The following is a 19,439-nucleotide window of genomic DNA, read 5'->3' as shown; positions in this document are numbered from 1 at the left end:
CAACTCATATCATACATTTTTCTATTAATTTACATAAATAATAACACAATAAATTATGTTATAACATTATTACATTAATTTGTACGAAAGAAATTTAGATAAATTTTATAACACTACTTCAAATAAAAAATAATTTTGACTCAAATTAATTAATGTAGAATTAATTATCACCGTCAACACTAGGTACAAAATTTTTATCTTCAAATTTATATTGTCATTTACTTGTTGTCTTAGTGGATTTTTGAATTGGAATTCTAATATGTCAAGGACTTCATTATTTCTTTCTACACATCACTATCAACCCATTTTGTGGTTTTAACAAAAAAAATATATTTAAATTCCACTGGTGATATTTTTTTTCTTTTTTTCTATTTTCACCATACAACGTGAGTAGAATTCATGTTCATGTCATTATCCAGACACTATATCACCAAATATAATACAATTTATCCCTAAATATTTTTCTACGAGTGTCCATCCCATGGCCACGACTACCTTAATTTAGTTTGTTTACACTAATTTTCCCTTCTTAACTAGCAGCCGTTCGATTGCTTACCTTTACATATATAGTAGTTAATATATATATATATATATACATGGACAAAGTTTGGAGTTTGCTACCCCTGAAGTATCATATTTTCATATCGGACCCTGTTGTATGCATTATCAACAAAACCTAATTATGAAAACAGCACTTAGAAAGAATGAGATGATATCATGAGACATTTGTAATGATACATTAAAAAAAAGTTCAATCAACTAAGTATTAATATTTTTATTGGCAAATAAACAGTTCAGATTAATGCTATCGTCTTTGAAACCCATCATTTAACAACGTACTATATTCGTAACATTATACAACATCCCCTTAGTAATAGCAGCATGTCAAATGTGTGTTCTAAGGATACGTTTAAAAAAAAAAAGATTAAAAGGAAATGATTAGTAATACTATTTGATTTGAATTACTTTCTATTTTTTGAATAAAATAAGCATTCAAAATTTTACTAGTAAAAATAAAAAGATGAACATAAACAACCCAATTACATGCAGGGTTTATAAAGATAAAATGGCATTTGAGAATAACTTAAGGGTGCGTTTGTGATTGAGGTATTGTAGCTTTTAAGATATAATTACTATGGAAAAAAATTATAATTGATGAAATTATTAAAGGTGTAATCTTGCCCAACTTTAATACCAAACACACCCTAAATGTCTTTATGTGAATTTCTTTTAATATCATTAAGCGGTTCACTCCACCATGTTAGATCCCAAAAAAAAAACTCAAACCACAATTTAGTGAATCATTTTGGTATTGAATTTTCTTCATGATAGATATGTGAGTAAATAAAATTAAGATTTTTAATTAAATTGTAGACAATTCATCCTGCTAGTACGTCGACACCATTGGTGGCTAATCAACAAATAGTCCAATGCCAACCAATCAAGCTTGTTTATAATAATTATTATTTTTTTAATCTTTGAACAAATATGTTTTGTAGTACGCACCTTACTATTAATATTGATTGTTAAGTATTTTGACTATTGTTATAAGAGTCTAAGTATTTTAATTATTATTATAAAAAGTCATTTTCTAATAAGAATATTCTTACTTACTGAAATATTTAAAAGAATATAAAATTTTAATGCGTTTGGTATTTATTTCTTTACAGATCAACGTAATAAAAATTTTATTTATTTTAAATATCCTCAAACTTACAAAGAGATTATCATTATCCTGTATTTTAGTCAAACACGACTGTCAAAATTGCCTAACTTACACGCACCCAGGGGAGCAGCGAGTACAAAAGCGTAAGATACTCGAGCGCGTGCAAACAAAACGGTTTTATCTGTTAATTTATTTTTTTTCGGTAGGCGTGTGACAGACGTCTAATTAAAGGATAAAGCAGAACACACACATGTTAAATCAGAGAAAGAAAAGGGTTGATCGTTTTCTTTATCATCATCTCGTAACTTATCGTCTTACGATATTATTTTGTTATTCTCAAAAATCCGTTTTCTCGTTTCACGTACAACCGGCACGTCAATTCACTCTGACGCACGACATTTTATTTTAAACGGTTGTAATCAGACCATGTTTTGTATTTATCTGAAATAAGAAAAAGCGATAATCACATGCGCGAGTCCTCTCGGTAAAATCAATGCACATCACTTAAATATTTTTAAAACGCCCTTTTGTCAATTAAACATTTTCCAGTTTTGACTTTCAAATTTTGAGACTTCGTGGGGTTCAGATGACGCCACGTGGGGATTTCTTTTTTTTTTTTTCATATATATATATATATAGTAATATTCCATTTTGGAACGTTACAGGGAACATGCATCAACTATACTTTTTACGTGCTTTCCTATTTGAAACGCTTGTCGAAAAGCAAAAGGCTTTGTTGGGTAATTTTATATTTTTCCTTGAAGGAATATTTTCCTGAAGTTTCTTTCAAAGATTTGAGTAAATTTAAAATCTCAAAATTAGATCATTGAATCTCAAATTTCTTCGAAGCAACTCAATAGTTTGGCAAATGGCAACTAAATCACTTTCATTTCGGTCTACATGAGTGGGTAGAGGTACAGTTCCTCGTACATACATATTTATAAAGGTTGGTTGAAATATTATTTAATTTATCTTAAACTTAAATAATCAATTTTTCTTATTATGTAGTTGATTTAAGATTGTTAAAAGTTCACTATTATAATTATCGGTAAATTTATAATAAAAAAAACTCATATTTAAAAAAAAAAAAGTGGTGATATAGTCAGCAACACTTTTATATAAATAATATTGTACAGATTGATATCACAAATTTTTATTGGATGAATTAAAACGCGGTTGGACCTATGTGACTTATTTATATTTATTTTTATTTTAATCAATTAATTATGTCTTATCACATCAATTTGCATAGAATTATTAGTACAAGTATTTGTGATTATATCCGTACTGAAAAGAAGGCTCGCATATTACCATGATCTATACGTGGTGAAGACTAAAATCACGTAAAGCAATTGTTTTAACTTTCATATGCTTGTAATGTAAGTCAAAAATATACTACTTTGATTTGAAAGGAATATCAATGAGATGGTGCAATATAGATACCGCAGTATCACATTTCTTCTTCTTTTTTTTTCTTTTTTTTTTTATATAAATGGATCTATTATAAGTCTTTAAAGTTTATTTTGACTAGCTAATTAACATGAAGCATGATCCATTCGTTTATTTTCTTGTCAAATTGTCTGCCACGATATCAACATTTCACAACAGTTTTGTCATTTGGAATGTTTTTCCAAGTCACATATTTTCTATGCTAAATCTTTTTTTCATCTTATTATTTTTCTTCAAAAAGATATCGGACGAAAGATTGTTCTATCAATACGTGAAGATTAATACAGATGGAAAGGCAAAAGGGAATATGATGAGAGCCTCATCTCGTGGGAGTATTTTTAGAGTGAACTGTTGTTTTACGGGTTGTGTTTGTTATGCTTTTGGGTGTAAAAATTAAAAGAGCATCATTTTTTATGCTAGCTTTATAGTTTATGCTATTATTACTGCTGCTTTGGAAGTGGCTGTTGATAAAGCATGGTCTCACATTTGGACTGTGAGTGCCAAAACGTCAACAACTGTTGCTGCCTATTATGTCTAGTTCCAAAATTTCAGCCCCACATGGTCCTTAACTACGAGTCTCGTTGGAGGAATTGGTCAAGTCTCTCATATTTTCTTAAAGGTATAGTTCAATTGCAGATTATTTTCTTGAATATGAGCTTGAGTTGTGATAGTTACACTTACACTCGGTGGGTGGGCTGGATTTTTTTTTTTTTTTTATATTTTTTAGTCAATGTTTTCTACTATACAAGATAACTTTATTAATAAGTTAACTAAAGATGCATCGAATAAGGGGAGATATAATGGAGATGAAAAAGTTAATTACTATAAAAATTCTTTCCTAGTAAAATTTTTGAATTACCCAAAAAAAAAGGTTATCCATATTTTTTAAAACTTTTCTTAAATCATTTTTTTTTTTAATTTAGCAGTGATTGATACGTGAAATGAGAATATTAGCCCAAGCAAAAGAGTTAATGTAATATATATATATATATATATATATATATAAATGGACAAATTAACATGAATGGAAGTGAGAAAGTGAAATCGCTTTCAAAAGGAAACAGCCAGCTGAATTATAAAAAATAAAAAAAAAGACGCAAAAATATGTCGGCTTCTGCTGGAGTTCTCTCGGATGCTTCCTCGCACCCGCAACTGCACCTGCGCTGCGTTTCTGATTAATTATTTATTATTCAGTTTCAAGTTTTATTATTCTGTTCAGCACTCGCACTTCTTTTCTTCAATCCGTCAAAGACGGGGACTCCATTGTCCCTATTCTCCATTGTCTCCCTATTTTTTAATTGTTTAATTGGATATTCCAAGAAGAAAAATATTGTGCGTCTTCCTTCTTTTAATATTCCATTAAAATAGTCCACCATTCTGATACAGTAGTGTACTCAATAAATGTTAAAAAAAGAAAGAAAAAAGTCAATATAAATCTGCTCCAACGAAGGATGATAACAAAGAGATGTATAAGAATTATAGATAAGGTAGAAATTTATTTACTCATATAAGGTCATGATATGCATACAGCTCAAACTCTGAGTCCCAAAAAGGTGTGATGACTACTAATCAAAGTGGGGTTGTCGAGAAAAAAATTATTTAAATATATAAAAATGGATATAAAAATACCCAGTAAAATAATTTTACTCCCCTAGTATTATGGGAATGAACAATGGAATATGATCATCTTTTGATATGAGCTCTACTTAGCTTTTAAAGATTTTCTGTCATATATCTTTTAGTGATAATATATTTGTAAGATTTAACTTCTTTTATTTTTTTTATTTATTAACAATCAATCAATAATTAAATTATTTGTTCAGAACATGATCAGATCAAGAGAGAATCTTATCTATGAAAAATAGTCACTAACGTTTTGATTAGGTAAGCACCAAGTAGCAATGAGAAATTGGAAGGGACACCCCACCAAATTTTGGTTGGCCACTAAAGTCAATCGTCATTTATTCATTTGGGTTGCGTCAGCATTGATCGACTAATTTTGAAGGATCCGAAAAATACAAGCGAGCACTTAAGTTGACTTTATTGCTCCAATTCAAAGTTGTATTTATTTTAGTGGGAAGTGGGAACCTGCCCTCGTTTATGTATGAATTATAATGTGTTGGCCGCTCATTCTTCAAACTACTTAGTAACGGGCCATTAGTTTTAGGCTAATGTTAAGTTACATGCATGTAACTTACAACCTTCTCACATGAATAATAAATTATGTGGACTCATTCACTATTTATATGAAAGGGTTATAAATTATATGTATGTAAATTAGGAGATCCTTAATTTTATCATTTATGCATGGGCCATTAATTTCGTGCATGAATTAAAAGTGCTTACTTTTTGACAACGTCTGACGAAGTCTGATCGAATAAAATCTAAATATCCCCTCTTTTTAGTATTTGCTACGCAATTAAAACTACAAAAGTGCTTCCAGGAATTGCTCTCAAAAGCAAAGCAAAAGCACCCATGCACCGCACAACTATGCAAGCCCTCCACATTGCACAATACATCATTAATAGCTTTTTGCAATACTTGCAATGAAAAATCCATCTCAACTTTTCACATTAAAGGCAGAGTGGGGCGCAAAAGCACCTTGTTCTTGCTGTCTGTATTTGTAAAAGCATTTCGAATAGTGATATTCTACAACAGTAGCTCAGAAAAGTGATTCCCATAATAAAGTTTGGACTAATAGGATCATTGAGGTTCACAACAAAGAAACCGGCCGGTTCACTGTATCAAAAACCACTTTTGTTTTTTTATTTGAACATTTATATTTCGCCTGAAACGAGATCATATAGAGCAGCTATACTCGGATTGGATGTACAAGTTGCTGTTTCCTCGTTGAACTGAAAACTCCATTGTTGACTGTTTTAGATAACAAACCAGTAACACCTTAATGGTGTGAAGGGTACATGTAAGAAAATTGCCGAACAAAGATGAAGGATACATACAGTTCTGCAACAACACCTCCATGCTTTTCACTCTCTATAGAGGTTTTGCCAAACTACCATCATTCTCGTAAACAGCCGCCAGGAAGGAGAAACTTGAATCTATCAGCATTCTCAATCAAATAGGCAGGGAGGTGGACTGCTGAAGCCGATCGCGGTATTGAACCCATCTTCTTAATCAACTCTTTGAAGGTGTACTCTTCCGGGAGCATATCAAAAAGATCATCTCCCCTACAAATGAGTTTCTGTATTCTAGAAGGATTTAAAAACTCCAAGCGTTTCACTCTATCTGCATGGCTATAAGCAGTCATCTTAAATACAATTTCGTGAAGGTGACGAAAACAGAAGCTACAGTGCCATCCTGCATCAGAAAGAATGAAGTTCGTTTGGCGTGAATGCCGATACAGGGTCCCAGGGCCGTAAATGTGAACACTCGCCCGCCAGCTGCTGTAATCCACAGGGAATTCAAATGAGTACATGTAGTTCTTCAACTCAAGATGTAGAATAGGGGGCACCCCATCACACCATTGCAGTAGTCTCATGGTGTGTCGGCTTGGGATCTCATCAGCATCTGACATAATGAGTAGATCATCGTTTGATATCCCAGCATAACAAAGCAATCCATTTATAGCCTTGCGCTGCTCTGATTCACGAACAAATGGGTCTTTATCTAAACCAACTGAAGAAGATCGACCAGAATATACACCATGGACAATCTTCCCCTCTGCAAAGGCATATCGAGCTCGGTTTAAGGAGAAGAAGAGAGGTTTTGGAATGCCTGTGAAAGTGGTGTTAGACTCAAGGATTACAAATTTTGTAACATATGGATTCAGCTCCCGCCACCTGATCTCCAGAAGGTCTACCTCATTGTTGAAGATGATGCCATCAAATAAACGCCGTGGTTGTGAACGTATGGACCAACCATGGAGTTTGCAAAGATGTTCAATTGAAACATTCTCTGCATAATAGTGAGGCAGGTATTGGAAAGGCGGAGGCGGCTTGTCCCAAAGTGGGCGGAAAAAGTAGGATATTTTCTCACGATAGGTAAAGAGTGAAATCATGCAAATGGGCCCAATCATAAGGAGCACAATAAATAGCAACTTCGGCACAGACCCTCTTGAGGTGAGGCGAAGAGGCCGTTTGCCCATGCTTTGGTGTAGGAGAGGGGCAGCTACAACCATGTTTGTTCAAATTCAATCACTAGAAAAAACACCGTTCAGATTGTCTCATCACCTGCGAAACATTCATACTTTCATTAAAAAATACCACAAGTGGTAAGTTCAGTTTTGAAGGAATTGTCATCCAACAAATTTAACAAAAAGTGTGACTGTTAAGTAGGAGATACAGAGAATTTATAGTCCTCGATTAAGAACTCCGAAGAACAGAACAGAAAGAGAAAAGAAAAAAATTCATGTAGAACCTGACTTCAACTGTAATAAATTGATTTATCATGAATGGTTTTGACTATTCATGATAAAACATACAATTTGGATTGGAAGAATTGAATAATACAAGTCCAAGTATACCTAGCAGAACTAAAATTTTATATCCTTAGAGAAGTACAAAACTCATGGTTTCAATGTGACCATGGGCAAAGTGTCAAGACTCAATATATATAACCAAATTCTTAGCATCAAGCCCCTAGAGACATTTTTGCTGAATGTTCATGATGGCATCATTTTTGCCACAGGCATAGAGCAAAGTTATGCACCCAAACAATCAGCACATTCACAAGCATAAAGTTTTCACTGCCAATACAAATCAATTTGTGGCTGACAAATCAGTTCCTGGTGACTACTGCAATTGCAAGTTTACAGATGAAAACAACATCCCAATTTCCATTACGATTGTTCCACGCTGCACATTTAAGTTTCGAATATGATATAAAAACTAATTCTCATCTATTTCATACTAGGATAGTATGGTACTGCAATGAATCCATTGCGGAATATATATACTAGGTGTTTCAAATTTGCCGTGAATGACAGAATGTCAATTGAACCAAAACTGTATGAGACAAGAAAACAGGAATAAAGTGTTAAGCTCGTACAAGGATGAATATGCAACATACAGCAAACCAAAAAAAATGCTCACAAATGTTCCAATGATTCAAGACATAACATCAATATAGATTTCAATGCAAGACATATTTACTTCCATGCAGCCTAATCTCCATCTGATAAACAAGCTAAGTAAGTATAACCTTTATTATGATTTAGAGAGGCTAAATCATGATCCAGAAGAGCCAGCAAATAGAATCTACTCACAGAATTCCAAGAAGACAGCCACAGTGTTGTCATCAGAGTTATTTTGACAGTTCAAGTAAGCATAGAACACATTTTACTTGGTCAAGTTATAACACAAACAAGTTATAAGTACGGGTCAGATTTGAATTCAACTAGCCCAAATAGATTTGAGTAGCTTCTGGGATTGAATTATACCCCGTCGATACCAACTGGAGAAAATGAGTTGCAATTAAATAAATCATAAGACAACAACAAAGTGAAATTGCACGGTAATAAGAACACATGGAAAGAATAAGAAACCTGGATCTAAAATAACCGATTCCTCATTGGATCTATAGCTTCCTTAACAAAACAAAGCTACATATAATCAACCAGATAAAATTAAAAAGCCAAAAAAAGGGGAAAAAGAAACCTTCTTCATTCACATCAAACAAAGGTTGTGCAAATGCGCAATGTAATCACACAGCTGTGCTTATAATAAAAGCTTTAATCGATTCAAAAATGCCATCAATAACTTTACCAAAGACAGAGAAATTTAAAACAAAACAAAACAAAAAAAAAAAAAACCCTAAAACTAATCGCTGAACAATAATGTCGAAAGAGCAACGTAATAGACAAGATTTCGATGATATTAACCCGATTTGTGAAAAATGCAATGTGAAGTATAAAAAAATAATATTTAGAAAACAAACATGCCTCTGCACTTTGTAGTGTAGTTCAGAGACTGAAAGCATTCCCGCCAGCTTATGCGAATTTACGACTCAATCCCTGCACCATTTTCAGTTGCTGAACTGATAGAGTGAAACTGATTGTTTAATTTTTTTTTTTCTTTGGAAAATTAAACAAAAAAATAATATTGTTCACTCTCAGTCACTAGTATCCCAGGAGTGAACCATGCTAAAAGGAGTTTGGGTTCTTGAATAGATACAATTTTGTACGCTCAAGTAGACGTTTTATTTTACATTAAGCGGTCGCAGGAGGACACGTGTAATAATGGACGCGACTAAGGACATTTGCTAGCAACGTGGCGGGTGATTTCCGGGGTTGGCTTGCAGGGGATTTCCAGCAGGCGAACGTTATGCTGGCGGGCTGTTTTTAAGTTTAACAATGACGTGTCACTCAGTCGCAAGATTCTCTTGGACGATGAATCGGACAGTTTTCATACAATTACGGATTTGCCCATTTCCGAACCGCCGCTTGTGGCTTTGCCCGCGCCCGGCTTATCGACGATTTTGTTTTTTTTTTTAAAAAAGAATTTATTAATATAAAATCCAACATTTCCAAAAAATGACCGCAATTAGAAACTTATATTTATATATATAACTTTATCAATTCTGAAATAATTTTAAAACTTTTTTATTAAGTTACTGACCATTATTATAAATACAGAACCAGATAAATTAATCGTATTTGAAAAAAATATTAATTAAATGAATGTTATTTATTTAAATTATAATTAAACACGTTGGTAAAATATATTATTTAATCAAAAATTTAATTTATCTAGTATTAATTTATTTTTGCATAACAAAAGCAACAAGGTGATTAGACAGTGGATATAAAATCTTCATACCTGATTTTCGGAGGAAGAAAATACTTTCACAGAATGTTTTTTAGTTTTAAATTGGACTATCTTTTTGCCAAAAAAATACAGGGAGGCTCATTAATTTTGCAGAGGGATTTAGAGGAATGGCGAGTCCAGATATGCTTAGTATTTTCCAAGAATTAGTTAAAGAAGTTGAGCAGAACAGAGTCTGAGCTCATGGTTAGGGATATAATGTGTTTTAGAATAATGTTAGGGATATAAATGTTTGAGCCTCTCAACTTGAGTTTTAATGTCACGTGTTACTCATTTATTCAATGATATATTTCATAGCTTGTAAAACTATGTAATCACCATCCAATAGATGAATAGTATTAGGGGTGGGCATAAACCCACAACCCATAGGTTTATCCAAACTCAAACCAAATTAAATGGTTTGGGTTGGGTAAATTATTAAAATGGGTTAGATGTGGGTTTTATGTAGAAAATCATTTCATTATGGTTTGGGTATGGTTTACCCATGGGTTATGGACAAAACCCCAACACTCAAATTTTCAAATGAAATAAATGAAAATAAAATAAATGAACACAAATAAGTGAAAGACCACCATTAAATTTTTTATGGCGTGATTAATTGTCAACAGTTAGAAAATGAAAATAACAGTAAAAATAAATTTAAATTAAATAAATATTGTTATAAATAACATAATTTTTTTTTCTTATTTACAAAAATAATTCCTCCCACATGGAAGGATCATCATAGAAAGAGCAGAAGACTCTACTAATGACCAATAATAACTCGGCTTCGACTGTGTCCGATATGCTAGATGACGGCTAATTTTTTATCAATAATTGAATGTAATACCCATATTAAGTATTAAAACAAGGAATATATGTTTTGATATGAGCAGAAAAATTAATAATAAAATTTTTTCTTGTAATTATTTATTTTGTGAACATTTTTTTATAATAAATATTTTGTAATATTTTAAAATTAAATGTAAAAAGTATAGGTAAAATATTTTATTATTTATCTTATAATAAATTTTTATTTGTCAATCAAGTTTTCTTATAATAATTTTTTTATCATTTGACTAATAATTTTCTTATATATTTATTATAAGAAAATTTTCACAAAATAAATAAGTATAAAAAAATTTATTATTAATTTTTTTGTTAATATCAAAACATATATTTCTTATTTTTAATGCTTTATTTTTTATTTAGTTTCTATTCATGTGATTTATTTTATTTAGAATAAATATAAATAAAAGAGTAGTTGAAAATAAGGGTAATATTGTAAACTTATACTATTAGAGGAGTTTTTGGCCATTATAAAAGCAGAATGGGGAAAAATAATATATGTTGATTACTATAGGGGGGAAACTGGCAATCTCCCTAAAATTAAACATATAAGTAGACAACATAACGCAAAATTACCAAAACGATAAATAAAAAAAATATTGCATAATTAAATAAATAACAAGTGGCAAAATTTATTATTAGATTGTTAATGTCATGTTTGTGAAAGTTTATTATTAAAGTGTACGTTCTTATTTATTGAGAAATAATAATTTTTGTGATTAAACTTTATTTTGATTTTCTAGTATTCTTTAATTTAAGGATTAAGTTATTGTAAAATTTATAATTTTTATCCACTATATTTTTATATATTTTAATATCAATTTAATAATTAATAACAGTTAATAATTATTATAATTTTGATATAATTAAATTTTATTAAAATAAAAATTATTTTGATAATAAAATTCAAACCAAACCCAAATGGTTTGGTTTGGTTTGGGTTAAAAATATTTGGGTTGGATTCAAATTTTTATAGTTTGGTTTGAGTTAACTTAAAATCCAACCCAAACCAACCCATGCCCACCCCTAAATAGTATATTATTTGTGATTCAATTGAAACTTAAGTGTTGAGATGCCCAGCATTACTCCGTCATTTAATACTTTGGTTTTGAATTCAAATCATATTTTCAAATGACTCATTATTAATATGATAAGATTTTTTATCCCAAAAAAAAAAGATAAGATTTTGTTAGGAAATTGAGCTTCCTCCCAAGATCTCTCCAATCAATTTATCAAGCAACAAAATAATAAGAAAAATTAAATGGAGAATATATCAATCATACAACACAAGATTTACGTGGAAAACTCCAAATCCGAAGAAAAACCACGGTCGTTGTCAAAAAGACAACCAGAGAAAAAATATTCACTATGTGAAAAATTATTACAACCATACTTTTAGAAATAATTTTCTCTCACCCACAAGAACTTTATAATTTTAATTCCTTAAAATTACTCAAGCTCTAAACTTTGTTTCTTCACAAAACTGGATACAGAAACCAAATGAGCAGCACCCCTTTTTATAGTCAAAATTGGCTATTAAAATACTATTATATTTTCCACCGCCATTATTTTCTTCAACTCTTCCTTTTTCTTCTTCCTTGTCAAAGTTGTTTGCTTCTTTTCTTCATTCAAAAATTTGAATGTTGAGGCTTGCTTCTTTTCTTCCTTCAAAGATTTGAATGTCAACATTCAAATCTTTGAATGTTGACAATGGCTGGCACCCCATCTAAAAGGGCGGTGCCAGCTTACCTCTTTTCACATTCTCCCACTTGGAGATTTGATTGAGAACCAATCAATCTCCACACCAAGCTTACTATTTTCACCTTAGTCATAATCCTCACGATAGAGAATTATCATACTCCACCATAAAAGAATATACCACTTAGAATTAATTACCAATTCTAAGAATTTTACTTTAGCACATGTCGAAATATCCTATTGAAATTTATGGTGCAACTTCCATGTTGGCCTTTCTGGAAGTTTGTCAACCATCGACATAAATTCCATCACACACTCTGCATTAATGCCAACCATGCCTTATGTGTAAATCTTGTGGACCCGCTAGTAGTAACATATCCCCTTTCATGGTACCAGTGATATACCATAAGGATGTCACCATTATCCATTTTATAAGGGACCATCGTCTCTCACGATAATGAGAGACTTACCACTAGCAATACTATCAGTATCTGATCTGGAGCCACTTGCCGATCCTGCTCCATTTCTATCATGACAATCTCTTTTTAAGTGCCCCGATTGTCCACACCCCCAGCAGACTCATTTCTTCTTAGATTTATCTTTTTTTCAATTACCTACAACTGCCAAAGTCGAGACATCTGTAGTTTCAGTACTTTCACCACTCCGTCTTCTTTCTTCTGAGAGTAAAGTACTAGTAACTTCTTCAAGATCTACTGTTTCCTTTCCATACATCAAAATATGTGACAGATGTTTGTAGAAAGTTGGAAATGACCATAGTAATCTAAGCGCCTTGTCCTCATCTTCAATTTTAACTCCAATGGCTTCTAGTTCTAACACAATACCATTAAGAACACTGAGTTAATCAGAAATTTTTGTACCTTCAGCCATTCGTAGTGTGTGAAATCACTCCTTCAGGTACAATCGATTTGAGATGCTCTTTGTCTAATACAACTTTTCTAGCTTCTCCCAAAGTTCTTTCGCTGTAGGAATTTTTCCTACATTTGCAAGAACATTCTTTGCTAGACACAGTCATATGACACTTGCAGCTCTATCATATAATTCTTCCCAATCTTCATCACTTATACTAACTTTTCCAGAGCTACTACTGGAAGTAGGGGATGGCTTCCCCTTCAATGCCTTGTGTAACCCAGATTAAATCAACACATCTTTGACTTGAACTTGCCACAAGCTAAAGTTAATTCTCCCATCAAATTTTTCTATTTCAAATTTCACCGGACTTGAAAATTTCAATCCTGACATATTTGTTTTGCAGATCAGCTTTTACTCTTCACCACAGACTGTTTGGATTGGCTCCCACTGCTTCACGTGAATAGTACCGTATACGTGAACAATGCCCCTACACCAAAACTTCAATCAATGGCTCTGATACCACTGTTAGGAAATTGAGCTTCTTCCCAATATCTCTCCAAACAATTTATCAAGCAACAAATTAATAAGAAAAATTAAATGGAGAATATATCAATCACACAATACAAGATTTACGTGGAAAACTTCAAATCCGGAGAAAAACTACGGCCGTTGTCAAAAAAATAACCAGAGGAAAAATATTCACTATGTGAAAAATTATTACAACCACACTCTCAGAAATAATTTTCTCTCACCCACAAGAACTTTATAATTTTAATTCCTTAAAATTACTCAAGCTCTAAACTTTGTTTCTTCACAAAACTGGATACAGAAACCAAATGAGCAGCACCCCTTTTTATAACCAAAATTGGCTATTAAAATACTATTATACTTTCCACCGCCATTATCTTATTCAACTCTTCCTTTTTTTTCTTCCTTGTCAAAGTTGTTTGCTTCTTTTCTTCATTCAAAGATTTGAATGTCAACATTCAAATTTTTGAATGTTGACAATGGCTGGCACTAGGGGTGGGCAAAATATCCGACCCGACCCGATCCGATCCGAAAAATTTCGGGTTCGGATCGGATCGGGTGGTGAACAAAACCCGATCGGGTGAAATTGTCTCAACCCGATCGGATCATGATCGGATCGGGTGAAACCCGATCCGATCCGAAAACCCGATCGGGTTGAGAAAAAAAATTTGGCAAATACAAATTAGTAACATAATACAAAATACAAATACACACTCACATGAGTATACAACACAATCACTGAATCAGACAATCAGTAACTCACTTACTCACAGAATACAGAATCTACAGATCACACATCACAGAGTCACAGACTTCACAGTGTTACACTTACACAGACTCACGGATTTGCATTTTACAGTAATTCACAAAGTATTCACCTCACCGCAACAAAATAATTCAATAATTCACAAGAACAGAACACGAGCAAAGCAAAGTTTCATTTTGGCTCACAAACCCTCACTCACTCAAACAGTCAAACACTCACCAGTCACTGCCTCACGATATCACAAACCCTCACTGTCACACACAAATCACTGAAAGTCTGAAATCAGCACTCAAGCCGTTAAGCACAAGCAGTCAACCCACACCCATTCCCGCCTCACGACCTCCGTCGCTCACCACACGCAGCAAATACACACGCACAGTTCACGGAGCTACCTTCAATCGGCCACCACACGCAGCAACCGCTGCCGAGAACGACCCGAACTGAAGCCGAAGCTGATTCGCGAAGATCGTGACTCGATCTACAGATCTGCTGCAACTAAGCTCCGGATCCAAGCCTTGAATCCTCCACTCCACCATCACTCAGTCCGATTGAAGATCCACCCGGCAAGCTGCCTCCGATCCGCTCGAGTCTCCACCATTGGCATTCACGAGTCACGCCTGTTGAGTGTTGACATCCGGCCACCACACCCTCACGGTCACGCCTCACGGTCACGGGTCACGGCTCCAGTCTCAAAACTCAAAAGGTCTCTTCACTCTTTGTTTTGGAAGTTGAAAGTTTGGATTTGGAACTTGAACTCTTGAAGCCCGAACCGAATAAGCAAATCCGGCTTTTGAAGTTTGAACTTGTTTAAGTGATGGTATATCCGTATATAATATATAGTTATATATGCATTAATGATTAATTATAATTGTTATTTTTTATATGTTATTTGAGAAATGTTAATTGTAAATGTTAATTATATATTGTTAAATGTTATCAATAAAATGAAAATAATCCGGCATTAATTTTCTGTTACTTATTAATAATTGATTTTTTGTATGAATAGTAATGTTAGATTAAAAATTAAAATTAAATATTATGTTACAATATAAATTATAATTATATATGTCATATGATATGTGTATTTGTAGAATAGTTTCAACTTCAACAAAAAATTAACCAATTTAATTGCAGTAGTTTCAAGTTTTAACTTCAACAAATAATTAATCAATTTAATTAATTGCATGATAACCATTAACCAATAAGTAAATATTAAGTGGTTAAGCACATATAATGTGGGCATAATAAGAATTAAGAATTTAAGATACGGATATGTAATTAATATTATTTATTTTGGCCAATGGATAATTAGATTTATAAATTAAATAATTACTTTAATTTCTTGGTTTTCTTTTATGGAATATGCATCTTGAATTCTTGATCATATATAAACATTATGGTGGAAAATTGGAAATATCGATTTCAAAAAGTTTCATAAATTAAATTAACAATTATTTGAATTAATTTGTAATACTAATATTAAGTAGATTTTTTTTAATAGTCTTTTTTTGTTTTAATTTATGAATTAATGATTAATAATTATTTATTTGTATGTTTAGATGTCTGGACACTCAAGATCGAATTCAATGAGTGATGATGATAATCAAAGTGTTCAAATGGAAGGAACTCAAAAGGCAAAGCGGAAAAGACCAGCGATGAAGAAAAGATCTGCGACGTGGAATCATTTTACTCTGCTCGAGGACAATCCAAACAAATGCAAGTGCAACTATTGTGGTAGACAATATCAATGTCATTCAAGGCGTGATGGGATTACAAATATGAGAAATCATATACTGGCTTGCCTTGCATACAAGACATTCCGGGAACAAGAAGAGGGAAGTCAACAAAACTTGACAACTGAGGGTGGGGAAGGAAATGCAAGTAATATGGTTTTGGCTAAAGGGTGGAGTCAAGACGCTTGTAGAAGGGCAGTCACCAAAATGATCATTATGGGTGAGTTGCCACTTAGTTTTGTGGATAACAAAGGGTTCAGGCATTTCTGTAGTGCAGCCATTCCACAGTTTGTTATGCCATCTCGGAGAACTGTTGGTAGGGATGTTATGGATTTATTTTTGGAAGAAAAGATAATGTTGAAGAGTTTGATTTGCAACAACAAACAGCGAGTGTCTCTTACCACTGATTTATGGACTTCTGTTCAAAACATGAGCTACATGGTGATCACAGCTCATTTTATTGATAGTGACTGGTGTTTGAACAGAAGGATTATTAGTTTCAGTGTGATTGAAGATCATAGAGGGAAAACGATCGGTAAAAAGATTGTAGCTTGTTTACAAGATTGGGGGATAGAGAGGTTGTTTGCAATAACTGTTGATAATGCCAGTACAAATGATGTTGCTGTTAATTATGTGACTATGCAATTACTTGGTTGGAGGAATGATGATGCAATTGTATTGGCGGGTCAGTATATGCATGTGCGTTGTTGTGCACATATTTTGAACTTGATTGTTGTTTCAGGGTTGAATGAATTGCATGCTAGTGTTGCCGCCATCCGGAATGCTGTGAAGTATGTGAGATCCTCCACAACGAGGCTACAGGCATTTAAACAGTGTGCTCAACAAGTGAAATGTCCAAATGGAACGGTTGTTTTAGATTGTCCTACTAGGTGGAATTCCACCTATTTAATGTTGATGACTGCGTTGAAGTTTCAGGCAGCATTTGATAGAATGGCAGAGGTGGATAAACCGTATGAGGCATATTTTCTTGAGAAAGAAAATAACGTTAAGAGGGTGGGCCCGCCTGGACCTGAGGATTGGGAGAGTGCAGGGTGAATTGTGAAGTTTTTGAAGGTATTTTATGATGCCACATTGTTATTTTCTGCTTCTTTGAGTGTGACTTCTAATCTTTGTTATGATACCATTGGCTTAATTGAGAGCTCATTGACTGCATTAGAAGGAAGTAGAGATCCTTGGGTGGTGGCTATGGCTTATCAAATGAGGGAAAAATTTGATAAATATTGGGAGTCTTCAGGGAAGATAAATAAAATGTTGATTGTTGCCTCTATTCTTGATCCACGAGCTAAAATGGACTTTGCCAAACATATTTTTGAGATCATTTTTGCCAATGATGGTTGGAAAGTTGAAGAAATGACCAAAGCAGTGAAAGATTTGTTGAATGAGCTTTATGATGCATATAGTGCAATGTGCTCTAGTTCCACACCATTGATGTGTAGTGAGAGTGCTCCTAGTGGCAGTTATGGTGGTACAAGTTATTCTCCTTATTTTACAAATGAGGTTGGTTTGTCAGAGGGTCCTAGTGGTGATGGTGATGACATTTTCCGAGTTTCTCGCCCTTTCTTTGGGTATGCTCAGAAAGTGTTTGTTCAGAATGAGGGCAAGAGAGTAGTATCTGAGGTGGAACGATATTTGAGTGACCCAGTTGAAGATCCAAGCAATCTTAAGCTCAATGTTTTGCTTTGGTGGAAGGTTAATGGATCGAAGTATCCAATATTAGAGAAAATTGCAAGGGATGTCCTCGCTGTTCCTGTTTCCACAGTGGCATCTGAATCTGCCTTTAGCACAGGGCGTCGCGTCATTGACGAATATCGGAGTTCTTTGACCCCTTGTATGGTTGAGGCATTGATATGTACCGAAAATTGGTTACAAGCTAAACTTTTTGCTAATCCTGTCTATAACCTTCAGGAAGATATTAAAGAGCAGATATTCCATATGGAGCTACAAGAAGGTAATATTTTTCTCATATTTTATAAATTTAAGATGTATTATAACTTTATAAATAGCATCTACATGTACTTAAGTTACTTACTAATTTCATTTTTTTTTAACATTTTAAAGAGTTTGTAAGATCACAAGCTTCAACGGTGGAAACAGTGAGCGCTGATATGGGTGTTATGGATATTTGAAAGGTAATTCTTAATATATATTATTATTTATAATTTCATATTATATGTTTAGGTTGTAATTTACACTATAATAATAGATAATAGTTGTTATAGTTTTAATTTATAATTGTTTCATTTATTTTAGACACATTGAAATTGTTGGAATGGTATTACCTAGGAATTAAGATTATTATTAAATTTACTTGATGATGAATGCCATGAAATAAGCCACAATTGACTTAATTTTTTTTCTTATATTTAATCAAGTACACACATGAATTGGGCATATGTGTTTGTGTTTAATGTCCCTTTATTTGTCATGTGGCTTAAAGAAAGTAGTTAAATGATTATCTATTATTTTTTCAATTTTTTCCTAGGGGATATATGCTTCAATTCTTCGACTTGGAGTAGAAGAAATTGAAGTTAAAAGTTGTCAAAGTGCTTGCGAGGAACGGTGGAGTCGTAGAGGAAGTTGATCTAGATTTACATTTAAATTTTGTTGTGTTTTGGATTTTGGAACTTTGTCATTTGTGTTTTGGAAAATGGAAACTATTTAATTATGTTTAATTTTGTGTTCTAAAGATTAATGTTTAGATTTTAGAATTGGACATTGCGCTTTGGATGGAGACTATTAAATTTAAACTTTGTGTTAATTTTAATTTTATGCTTTGTGTTAATTTTTAATTTTGAATCATTTGAATTTAATTCTATAGTAGTTTTCTTTTTTTGTTGGTTGAAATGAATGGATGAATGAATGAGGGAGGACAAGGAAGGTGGGAAAGAAATATCTTAGTTAGCAAGGTGACAATAGTGAAAGAGAAATGTCCTTGTTTTATAAAGGACATGCACGTTCATGTTGTTATTGCCAGAATAAAAATGAATCAATCCCTTACGTTTGTTGTGTTTGTCTTTTGGATTAGATAAAGTGTATGCAAATTGCAAAGTGTATGTAAGTTTTCTTTTAAATGGTTGTATCTCCACTTCTCTAGAGGT

General features: G+C 32.8%; 3 protein-coding genes across 3 annotated transcripts; 2 read left to right on the top strand and 1 right to left on the bottom strand.

Annotated features, from left to right (window-relative positions):
- Positions 1-5,777: 5,777 nt before the first annotated feature.
- Positions 5,778-9,257, bottom strand: LOC102617379 (uncharacterized). The gene is made up of 2 exons (XM_006475829.4): positions 9,015-9,257; positions 5,778-7,305 (listed from the first exon to the last, which is right to left on the bottom strand). Exon 2 carries the CDS (start codon positions 7,251-7,253, stop codon positions 6,135-6,137), a length of 1,119 nt encoding a protein of 372 aa, XP_006475892.1. The 5' UTR covers positions 7,254-7,305; positions 9,015-9,257; the 3' UTR covers positions 5,778-6,134.
- A 6,889-nt stretch (positions 9,258-16,146) lies between these two features.
- On the top strand, positions 16,147-17,376 carry LOC127901319 (zinc finger BED domain-containing protein RICESLEEPER 3-like). Its single transcript, XM_052438398.1, has 2 exons — positions 16,147-16,636; positions 16,772-17,376. Exons 1-2 carry the CDS (start codon positions 16,147-16,149, stop codon positions 17,374-17,376), a joined length of 1,095 nt encoding a protein of 364 aa, XP_052294358.1.
- A 9-nt stretch (positions 17,377-17,385) lies between these two features.
- On the top strand, positions 17,386-19,141 carry LOC112499317 (zinc finger BED domain-containing protein RICESLEEPER 1-like). Its single transcript, XM_052440353.1, has 3 exons — positions 17,386-18,289; positions 18,400-18,470; positions 18,824-19,141. The coding sequence occupies exons 1-2, from the start codon at positions 17,527-17,529 to the stop codon at positions 18,465-18,467; spliced, it is 831 nt and encodes a 276-aa protein (XP_052296313.1). The 5' UTR covers positions 17,386-17,526; the 3' UTR covers positions 18,468-18,470; positions 18,824-19,141.
- The last annotated feature ends 298 nt before the right edge of the window (positions 19,142-19,439 follow it).

This window comes from Citrus sinensis, chromosome 1 (assembly GCF_022201045.2).
Source record: "Citrus sinensis cultivar Valencia sweet orange chromosome 1, DVS_A1.0, whole genome shotgun sequence".
Lineage (NCBI taxonomy): Eukaryota > Viridiplantae > Streptophyta > Magnoliopsida > Sapindales > Rutaceae > Citrus > Citrus sinensis.
The sequence above is the reverse complement of the archived record's forward strand: the minus strand, read 5'-3'. Positions and strand labels throughout refer to the sequence as shown.